General features: G+C 44.0%; 1 protein-coding gene across 1 annotated transcript in view; it reads left to right on the plus strand.

Moving 5' to 3' along the window:
- Positions 1–2: 2 nt before the first annotated feature.
- htt (huntingtin) overlaps positions 3–11,887 on the plus strand; it is a gene marked incomplete at its 5' end in the record, with an annotated part of 85,294 nt that continues 73,409 nt past the window's right edge. The window contains 3 exons of the mRNA XM_048594096.1: positions 3–89; positions 1,739–1,881; positions 8,342–8,493. Coding sequence (XP_048450053.1) covers positions 3–89; positions 1,739–1,881; positions 8,342–8,493 — 382 coding nt within the window. The remainder of the gene's footprint in view (positions 90–1,738; positions 1,882–8,341; positions 8,494–11,887) is intronic.

An 11,887-nucleotide genomic window follows, 5' to 3' on the forward strand; every position in this document is an offset into this window, starting at 1 on the left:
CCACTGATGTGACGATAGAGAACAATCTGTCCCGTGTCATCACTGCGGTGTCTCATGCATTGACCTCGTCTACCTCCAGAGCACTTATAGTGAGTGATGGCAGGGTTTTTAAAAACAATTTGCATGCTGTCTCTTCAGTAGTTTTGTGAGCCTGATCCATTTTAATACCTTACATTGCTGTTGTTGGTAATGGTGGTTGATGGATAAGCATATTGATGTGACATTGATCTCAAATTTTGGGTGGATTGATTATTATCTATCTTTAAAATAATAGACAGAGTTAAATCCTTCAATTTATTATGTTTTCAATCACAAGTCCTGTCAATGAAGATTTTTAGATGCGCTTACAGGGCATGGCCAGCAGCCATTTTATTTTGGAACCTGCAATGTGATTTCATGGTCATTAGAGGGTTAATGCATGAGTTTGGGCCTTTCTTTCCATTTAAAAAAAAAATTAACTTGCATGATTTGGGACAGCCCAGGCTACCCTTTGCTACCCATCCCTAATTGCCCTTGAGAAGGTGATGGTGGTGGTGAGTCGATATCTTGCATTGTTCAAGTTAACGTGATATTGGGACACCACAGTGCTGTTAGGTTGGAAGTTATGCAGTGAAGAAATAGTGATATGTTCCACATCAGGATGGTGGAGTTGTTGGGAGTCCCATGCATTTGCTGCCTTTGTGCTTCACAGTGGTAGAGGTCACATGTTTGGAAACAATTGCCAGGGGAGCTCTGGTGAGTTTTTTTAATTCATTGGATGTCAGTGGCGTCAGTGACTGGACCAGCATTTATTGCCCATCCTTAGTTGCCCTTGAACTGAGTAGGCTGTTTCAAAGAGCAGTCAAGAGTCAGCAACATTATTTAAAATCTGGAGTCGCGTGTAGGCCAGACCCCACAAAGATGGCAGGTTTCCTTCCCTAAACTGGGTTTTTCCAACAATTGACATCATTAGACATTTAATTCCAGGCTTTAACTTTACTGAATTCAAATTCCACTATCTGCATGGCGCATTCGAACCTGTCCCCGGATCCTTACGTGGGTCTCTGGTTCACTAGTCTAGCAACAATGCCACTATGTCATTACCTCCACTGCAGTTACGGTACTGCATTTTGTCAATGTACAAGCTGCAATCACTATGCGTTGATGATGAAGCAAGTGAATGGTGAAGATGATGGATGGGGTGCCAATCAAGAGGGCAGCTTCATCCTGGATGATGTTTAGCTTCTTGAGGGTTGTTGGAGCTGCCCTCATCCAGGCAAGAGGGTAGTATTTAATTGCATTCCTGACTTGTGCCTAGTGGATAATGAACAAGCACCAGGGGATGAAAACCTTCCACCGCCAAGAACTGTTGGACTCTGGGAGTGCCAACAGCACTTCCTTCACAGCTGCCCAGTAGGAGATGTGGCTGCTGTTTATGTAATCGGCAGAGTATCCCCAGAATGAAGATAAGATTGTAGGGCTGGGATTTGTTCCTGATGAAGTGAGGGTGCAGGATACTGTTCAGGAGCTATGTGAGTACATGACCTTATTGGGCAGCTGCATATGACCAGCACAGTCATGCAAAGAGGGGTCATGTGACTTGAGGTTTTGTGTTGCTGCTGTGCAAGGTCCCACTTTAGGAATTTATGATTTACTGTCACCTCTCCACTTAACCCTTCCCTTTAACCAACACGCTTCCTGTAATTGACTGTTTCCTCCTTTTGGGGCTGTGTTTTGATACCTGTTGTCTTGCTTGCAGCTTGGTTGCTGTGAAGCTTTGTCTTTGCTCTCCTTGAACTATCCTGTGTGTAACTGGTGCATCGGTTGGCACTGTGGGTATACGACCAACAGCTCTCAAGCATCCAGAAGCCATCTGTACAAGAACAGGGGGCGTTCGTTCAGGTATGGGACAGAATTCAGCCTTGTCATAAAATTATCTCATGTCATTCATAACTGTTGGACCTTGTCACTTTTCTATCTCTAAGCTATCAAATGCCTAAAGCTGGGTCCTTGAAGTTATGCATAGGATTACTGTCCTAATGCTTCACGTGCTTACAAATGTAAGAAATAGAAGCAGTAGTGGACTGTAGGACCCTTTTGAATCTACTCATTTTCATTGTAGCTGATCTTCAGCCTCATCTTCAACTTCACGCCCCCTCTCCGTATCCCTGGTTTCTCTAACAGATCAGAAACAAGTCCACCCCAGCATCAATTTGTCTAAAGTTCATCTGCACACGGTTTTTTAAGGAGAAACTAACCATTAAAACATACAGATCAAGTCTTCCGCTAAAACAGTAGTAAAAGATCTTTATGAACCTGTTAAGTGCATGTACTGAGAACAACTGAAGTTCACAGAACAGATGTAGGATGTGTGCTTGCCAACCTTTTGCTACAGCAGTTCAAATCTCCCATTACCTGTACTGTCTTCCCTTTGTGTCTCTTTCCAATATATATCCACTTTTCCTCTAAAATATTCTTGATTTTCTCAAAATGTGAAAAAGAAATCAGCAATAAAAAAGGCAAGAGCCTGTTTCAAACCAACAGCTGACTTGATATCTGTAAAACCGATTTTAGTATTGAAGTATATTTAAGCTGTCAGAGTTTAACATGAATCAGGCAACTCGGCTGTTTTGCTAATTCAAGAAAAGGTTATAATTGTAAAAATGAACCTGTAGAATCAACTGCAAATAATCCTTCTGTCCCTTTCTTTATTTTGTCCACTACTCTGCTAATTTTAAAACTTGACCTTCATGCAAGAGGAACATTGACAATCTTTGTGCCATAGTTGAACCAAACATCAAAGGCCTTGAGGGTAACACAAAAATAATCCTTTACGTGAGCCTGTCAGGACAAATTTGAATGATGCTTTGTTGTGAGTTTCTTTATAATTCTTAGTGTCTGGGGTTCAATTGAGATTGTACCATTTGCAAGTGTACATAGTCTTCAGTACAAAAGTCAATATTATGTTTAGTAAAGATGCCAACATTACATATACTACTTCTCCTTGTTTTATTAGTACAGTCATGTCCCCTCAAAGCATCCACACTCAAAATGAGCTGTCAGTAATGCTGGTCAAAATGTGATAATCATGAACCATTTGCATTAAGACCAATTTCAGAGTTTTCTGATTATTGAATCTTAGGTATTCCATTAATTTCAGGCAGAAACAGCTGTAATTACTCAGTAATTCACTGCTTGTTAAGAACAGAAAACAAGAACAAGTACAAGTAAACACGTAATAAAAAGAAACAAAGAGCTGCAGATGATAGAAATGAGAAACAAAATCACAGTGCCGGGAAAACTTCTATCAGGTCTGGCAGCATCTGTAGAAAGAAAGCAGAGTTCATGTTTCAGGTCCAGTGACCTGAATATCTTTATTGTTAAATGTTCAGCTAAGTACTCTGGCCTCTCTAATTCAGTGTTAGTTTATAGTTTATACTGACTGTAGCTGCATCCCCTACCTAACTCACAGGCGTACCAAGTTTAAAGGTGAAACTGCTTAAATGTGCATGCACAAATTTAAACGGGACATAATGCCTGTGTGCGGTGTTATTACGTATAGTCATAGAGATATACAGTACAGACACAGACCTTTCGGTCCAACTCGTCCGTGCTGATAAGATATCCAAAATAAATCTAGTCCCATTTACCAGCATTTGGCCGTATTCCTGTAAATCCTTCTTATTCCAATACCCATCCAGATGCCTTTCAAATGTTGTAATTGTAACTGTACCAGCCTCCACCACTTCTCCTGGCAGCTCATTCCATACAAGCACCACCCTTTGCTTGAAAAAGTTGCTCCTTTGGTCCTTTTTAAATCTTTCCTCTCTCACCTTAAACCTACGCCCTCTAGTTTTGGACTCCCCCACCATGGGGATTTACTGTATCCATGTCCCTCATGATTTTACAAACCTCTAAGGTTGCCCCTCAGTCTCTGACACTCTAGGGCAAATAGCCCCAGCCTATTCAGCCTCCCTATAGCTCAAACTCTCCAACCCTGGCAACATCCTTGTAAATCTTTTCTGAACGGTTTCTAGGTTCACAACATCCTTTCTATAGCAGGGAGACCAGAATTGCTCTCAGTATTCCAATAGTGGCCTAACCAATCTCCTGTACAGCTGCAACGTGGCCTCATAACTTCTTTACTCAATGCACTGACTAATAAAGGCAAATGTACCTAATGCGTTCTTCACTATCCTATCTACCTGTGACTCCACTTTCAAGGAACTGTGAACCTGCACTCCAAGGTCTTTGTTCAGCAACAATCCCCAGGCCAAAGTTGCAGGTCGTAGTGAAGTTGGAAACTGAGTAAAAGATTATTTTTTGGAGTACTATGTACCGTTCTGGTCTCCCTGTTATAGCAAGAATATTATTAAATTGAAGAGGGTTCAGAAAAGATTTACCAGAATGTTGCCAGGACTGAAGGGTTTGAGTTACAGGGAGAGGTTGGATAGACTGGTACTTATTTCACTGGAGCGTAGGAGGTTGAGGAGTGACTTTATAGAGGTTTATAAAATCATGAGGGGCATAGAAAAGGTGAATAGCAAAGGCCTTCTCCCCAAGGTAAAGGAATTCAAAACTAGCGGGTGTATTTTTAAGGTGAGAGGAGAAAGATTTAAAAGGGACCGGAGGGATAACTTTTTCCACACAGAGGGTGGTTCATACGTGGAATGAACTGCCAGAGGAAGTGGTCGATGCAGGTACAGTTGCAACATTTAAACAGGTAAATGAATCGGAAAGGTTTAGAGGGGTACGGGCCAAATGGAGACAAATGGGACTAGAGTAGTTTGGAAAACTTGGTCGGCATGGATGAGTTGGATCGAAGGGTGTGCTTCCATGCTGTATGAGTCGGTGACTCTATATGGCAGTGTGCTAGTATAGTACTCCCCATGTAGTACCTGACCATGGCATGCATAGAACCATAGAAATGATATAGCATAGAAGAGGGCCATTTGGCCCATCTTATCCATGCTGACTCAAAGACACCCAGATGCCCTTTCTAATCCCATCTTCCTGCACATGGCCCAAAGCCCTGCAGCTTATAGCATTGAAGGTATTTTTTGAAAGAGTATAGCATCTCTGCCTAAACCATCAACTCAAGCAGCGAATTCCAGATGCTCACCACCCTCTACTTTAAAAAAAATCTCCTCCAATCCTTCAGTCACTTTGTGTGAATCTATGACCCCTAGTTTTATAATTCTTTGCCCAGGAAAACCAGATTCTTCCTGTCTACTCTATCTTTAACCTCACAATTTTTTGTATTCCTCAATCATGTAGCTGTCAGCTTTCTCTGTTCCAAGGAAAACTGCCCCAATCTCTCCTCGTAGCTACAGTTCTCCGGCCCTGGCAACATTCTAGTAAATTGTCTTTGCATTCTCCAAAGCACTACGCTATCCTCTACGCGACCAATTGTTGGGTCGTCTGCAAGTTTCCCAGTTATGCCCCTCTATGTTCAAGTCCATATTGTTAATGTATAAAACAAACAGCACGGATCTGAACACCCCAAGCTCTGTGGAACACCAATTGAAACAGAACAGACAGACCTAGGGTTGCAGGTATATAATTCTTCAAAATTTGCGTCACATATAGACAGGATAATTAAAAAGGCGCTTGGCACACTTGCCTTCATTGCTCAGTCCTTTGAGTGTAGGAGTTGGGACGTTATGTTGTTTGTATCGGACATTAATAAATCCTCTTCTGGAATACTGGGTCCAGTTCTGGTTGCCCAGTTATAGGAAGGACATTGTTTAAGTAGGAGAGAGTTCAGAAGAGATTTACCAGGATGTTGCTGGGTATGCAAGGTTTAAGTTATAAGGAAAGGCTGGATAGGCTGCGACTTCTTTCTATGGACCATAGGTTGAGAGGTGACCTGATAGAAGTTTGTAAAATAATGAGAGATATAGATAGAGTTGTCTTTTTTCTAAGATGGGGAATTTCAAGACTAGGGGGCAGATCTTCAAGGTGCGCAGAGAGAGATTTAAAAAAGACAAATTTTTTACATAGGGTGGTTCGCGTGTGGAATGAACTTCCTGATGAATTGGTGGATGCGAGTACACTTACAACGGTAAAAGACATTTGGATGGATATAAGAATAGGAAAGGTTTGGAGGGATATGGGTCAACTGCAGGCAGGTGGCACTAGTTTAGTTTGGGATTATGTTTGGCACGGACTCGTTGGACCGAAGGGTCTGTTCCCATGCTGTATGGCTCTGACTATGCTAGGGCAGCCATCAACTATATCCTTTAATTTCTATTCCTCAACCAACTTTAGATCCAATTCTGTGCATTACCCTGTATCCCATGGGCTTTTACTTTCTTAACCAGTCTGCCATGTGTGACTTTGTCAAATGCCTTTCTAAAATCCATGTCGACGACATCCACTGAACTGTCTTTATCAATCCTCCTTGTCACTGTTTCAAAGAATTCAATCAAATTTGTAAGGCATGATATCCCTTATAGCCATACTGACTATCCTTGACTAGTCCACATTTTTCTAACTGATAGGATAAACTAACAATTTGCCCACCACCGAAGTAAGACTTATTGGCCTATAATTGTTTGGCATTTTCTTTTGTACCTTTTTAAAGCAATGGAACCACATTTGCATTCACCTGTCTAGTGAAGACTGAAAAATAATCCTTAGCATCTGCTATTTCCTCCCCTGACCACCTTCAACATCTTAGGGAACAATCAATCCATTCCTGGTGACTTATTCATTCCTTTAACCTGGTTTCTGATCTAGCAATGACGTTGTACTGCCATGTGTCAATCTGTGCCCTTAGATCATCTGCCTTGTTTGTAATAATACTGGCATTGAGGTATAAACAGCTTAGCCCCATCAATTTCCTTTGGATGTTTTTAATCCTCTTTTCTTTTGTCTTTCTGAGCCATTGACTACATCACTAACTAATATTTTACCTCCCCATTTCTGATCTAATTCTGATCCATCTAAACCTATACTTTGGTTTCCATTCCCCTGCCATACTAGTTTAAAACCTCACCAACAGAACTAGCAAATGGCCCCACAAGGATATTTGCCCAGATGCAACCTGCCAGCCTTGTGCAGTTTCCATCTTCTCCAGAAGCTGTCCCAATGCCTCAAGTATCTAAATCCCTCCCTGGTACACCATTTCTTCAGCCACACATTCATCTGATCTATCTTCTTGTTCCTACTCTGGCTAGCACATGGCACTGGGCGTAATCCTTAGATTGTGACATTTTGAGGGCCTACATTTTAATTTATCTCCTAACTTCCTATATTCAAGCTTACAGGTCCTCACCCCTTTGTTTACGTATGTGTACCATGACCACTGGCTGTTCACCCTCCCGCTCCAGAATATTCTGCAGCTATTCTGAGACATCCCTGACCTTGGCTCAAGGAAGGCAGCATACCATCCTAGATTCCTGTCTGCAGCTGCCTGTACCCCTTACTGTTGAATCCTCTATCGCTATTGCTGTAGTGCCTCGTTCTCCTCCCCTTCTGTGCACCAAAGCCACCCTTTGGTACCATTAACTTGGCTGATGCTGCTTTCTCCTGAGGCCAATCCCCTGCAACAGTAACCAAACATTCCCCTCAGCAGTTTGAAAGGGGGTCTCCTCCACTTCCTTCCTGAGTCTTTTACTTTGTCTGATGGTCACCCATTCTCTTTCTGTCTGTGTCATCCTTGCCTGCAGCGTGACAATCCCGACAAATGTGCTCTCTGCAACATTCTCAACAGCATAGATGCTCCACAGTTAGACCACCTGCAGCTCCAGCTCCAGCTCCAAAAAACAGTGAGCCAGCAGCTACAGCTGGACACACTTCTTGTACACATAGTCACCATGGACATTGAAAGTCGCACTTACTTCCTACATTGCAAAAGAGGAACATACCATGGGTGTGAGGCCTACTGTCATGACTTCTCTCTACATTAAGCTAGTTACTCCCTTTAAGAGAATTTAAAGAAGCTAGGGACCTTCCTTTGTTTCAAACACTTCTGTTATAATTGAAAGCCCCTACCTTTATTTTGACTACTATGTTATAATTTAAAACCTGTAAGAAAATACACTGCAGGTATCACTGCCCAATTGGCTGTTTCCATTGGGACCGTGTCACTTTCTGAACCGTCCAGATTGAGACTGAGCACCGTGCTGAGACTTTTAGCTTCACCTACTCCCTGTCTCATCTAGCTCCCTTTTTTGACCCAGCTCCAAAGCACTCTTGTTTTGCCAATCATCCCTGACTGTGCTTGGTCAATCCTATGAATGTATACAGTGCCAATGATTGAAATCTGAGTCTAATAGATTCCAGTTTTTGTTAGACTTGGTATGTGCTGCTATTTCTTAAACGGCAGGTTAACAACATCTTATTCTTTGACTTCTAGTTTATCACAGAACAGTCCGACGGATGAACCCCGTAAAAACTGTACTGTGGGGATGGTCAATATGATACTGTCTCTGCTTTCCTCGGCCTGGTTTCCTTTGGACCTTTCCTCCCATCAAGATGCCTTAGTGTTGTCCGGAAACCTGCTGGCAGGTAAGTAGAAACTGAAAGAACTGCGGATGCTGTAAATCAGGAACAAAAACAGAAGTTGCTGGAAAATCTCAGCAGGTCTGGCAGCATCTGTGAAGAAGCAAAAAAAAGTTAACGTTTTGGGTCCGGTGACCCTTAAGGGAAACCGGACCTGAAACATTAACACTGATTATTTTTTTCTTCACAGATGCTGCAGACCTGCTGAGCTTTTCTAGCAACTTCTGTTTTTTGTTGGCAGGCAAGTAGACTTGTTTCTCCATTTCTGTTTGAGGTTCTTAGTTGCTTACCAGCATACTTACTGCAGGTTGCCTTTTTTTTTCACACTCTCTTGAAAGGAAATAGTTGTGTAGAATTTTATTTTGTTAATTTTCTCTTTGGTTCTGTTGAAGATGATGAGTTGCATTGCACGGGCTTGAGTGAAGGACCTCACGTTGCAATCCAAACAACGAAGCCAGGGTTATGATCATGGTAGATGGAAGATAATGTGGGAATACGTGAGCTTATGCACTTTGGCAGGAAGAATAGAGAAGCTGAATATTTTTAAATGGAGAAAGATTGCAGATAGCTGCAGTGCAGAGTGATTTGGGAAACCACAAGCATGAATCTCAAAAAACTACCATACAAGTTTAGCACGTAATAGGGAAGGCAGATAGAACGCTGGCCTTTTACTTCAAAGGAAATGGAGTATGTTAATAGGGAAATCTTGCTACAACTACACAAAACATTAGTTAGACCACATCTAGAATACAGTGAGCAGTTTTGGTTCCCTTATACAAGGATTGTTATACAGGTGTTGGAGGCAGTCCAGGAAAGATAAACTAAGTTGATCCTAAATATGACAGATTTTCTTATGAGAACAGGTTGACTGGCTATGGTCCGCACCCATTGGAGTCATGAAGAATGAGAAACAACCTCATTAAAACTAAGAATATTCTTTGGGGGCTTGACAGGGTTGATGTTGAGCAGTAGTTGCCCAGTGGGAGGAAAGTTGAGGACCATCTTGCATAATCTCAGTAGGGGGTCACCCAGTTAGGATGGAAATAGAAGGATTTTTTTTCCTCCAAGAACATAAGATATGGGAGCAGAATTAGGCCATTCAGCCCATCAATTCTGCCATTTGATCATGACTGACACATTTCTCAACCCCATTCTCCTGCCTTCTCCCTGTAACCTTTGATCGCCTCACTGATCAAAAACCTATCCATCTCTGTCTTAAATACACTCAATGACTTGGCCTCCACAGCCCTCTGCTGCAATGAGTTCCACAGATGCATCACGCTCTGGCTGAAGAAATTTCTCCTTATCTCAGTTGTAAAAGGTCGTCCCTTCACTCTGAGGCTGTGTCCTTGGGTCCTAGTCTCTCCTAGTGGAAACATCTTCTCCACATCCACTGTATTGAGACCTCTCACTATTCAGTATATATCTCCCTTCATCCTTCCAAACTCCACTGAATACAGATCCAGATTCTGCAACTGCTCCTCGTATGTCAAGCCCTTCGTTTCCAGGATCATTCTTGTGAACTTCCTTGGGACTTCCTCTGAGGCCCATATATCCTTTCTTATATATGGGCCCCAGAACTACTCGCAGTATTCAAAATGCGGTCTGACTAGACATTTTATAGCTTCAGCAGTACATCTCTTCTCTAGTATGCTGGCCCCCTCGAAATTAATGCTAACATTGCATTTGCCTTTCTAACTGCCAACTAAATCTGCATGTTAACGTTAGGAGAATCCAGAACTCCTCAGTCCCTTTGTGCTTTAGATTTCTGAAGCCTTACCCATGTAAAAACAATCTGTGTGGGTAGTCATTCTGTGGAATTTGTTACCACAGAAGGCTGTGGAGGCTGGGTTATCAGTATATTACAAGCTGAAATAAATTTCTAATCTGCAAGGCAACCAAGGGTTATTGGGGAAAAGCAGGAAAGTGGAGTTAAGGATTATCAGATCAGCAGTGATCTCACTGAATAGCAGAGCAGGTTCAATGGACTGAACCTTGGACATAGAGCAGTTTTTCCGCCGCCTCCGCCTCCACGCTTACTTCTTTAACCGTGAACCTAACCCTCCCTCTACTGACCCCTTCTCCCGCTTCCAACACACCCCCTCCTCCTGGACACCACCCCAAGGCCTCCTACCCTCCCTCGACCTCTTCATCTCCAACTGCCGTCGAGACATCAATCGCCTCAACCTCTCCACCCCTCTCACCCACTCCAACCTCTCCCCCGCAGAACGTGCAGCCCTCCGCTCCCTCCGCTCCAATCCCAACCTCACCATAAAACCCGCGGACAAGGGAGGTGCAGTTGTAGTATGGCGCACTGACCTCTACATCGCCGAGGCCGGACGCCAACTCTCCGACACCTCCTCCTACCGCCCCCTTGATCATGACCCCACCCCTGAGCACCAAACCATCATCTCGCAAACCATCCACAACCTCATCACCTCAGGTGACCTCCCACCCACGGCCTCCAACCTCATCGTTCCCCAACCTCGCACTGCCCGCTTCTATCTCCTTCCCAAAATCCACAAACCTGAATGCCCTGGTCGACCCATTGTCTCCGCCTGCTCCTGCCCCACCGAACTGATCTCCAACTATCTCGACTCCATTTTCTCCCCCTTGGTCCAGGAACTCCCTACCTATGTCCGTGACACCACCCACGCCCTCCACCTCCTCCAGAACTTCCAATTCCCCGGTCCCCAACACCTCATCTTTACCATGGACGTCCAGTCCCTCTACACCTGCATTCCCCATGCAGATGGCCTTAAGGCCCTCCGCTTCTTCCTGTCCCGCAGGCCCGACCAGTCCCCCTCCACTGACACCCTCATCCGCTTAGCCGAACTCGTCCTCACACTCAACAACTTCTCTTTCAATTCCTCCCACTTCCTACAGACAAAGGGGGTAGCCATGGGTACCCGCATGGGCCCAAGCTACGCCTGCCTCTTTGTAGGTTACGTGGAACAATCCCTCTTCCGTACCGACACCGGCCCTAAACCCCACCTCTTCCTCCGTTACATTGATGACTGTATCGGCGCCGCCTCGTGCTCCCACGAGGAGCTCGAACAGTTCATACACTTCACTAACACCTTCCACCCCAACCTTAAATTTACCTGGACCATCTCTAACACCTCTCTCCCCTTCCTGGACCTCTCTGTCTCCATATCGGGCAACCACCTCGAAACCGATATTCATTTCAAGCCCACCGACTCCCACAGCTACCTAGAATACTCCTCCTCCCACCCACCTTCCTGCAAAAATGCTATCCCCTATTCCCAATTCCTTTGCCTCCGCCGCATCTGCTCCCAGGATGAGGCATTCCACTCCCGTACATCTCAGTTGTCCTCGTTTTTCAAGGACCGTAACTTCCCCTCCTCGGTGGTCGAGAACGCCCTCAACCGTGTCTCCC

This window comes from Rhincodon typus, chromosome 3 (genome assembly GCF_021869965.1).
Source record: "Rhincodon typus isolate 14 chromosome 3, sRhiTyp1.1, whole genome shotgun sequence".
Classification (NCBI taxonomy): Eukaryota; Metazoa; Chordata; class Chondrichthyes; order Orectolobiformes; family Rhincodontidae; genus Rhincodon; species Rhincodon typus.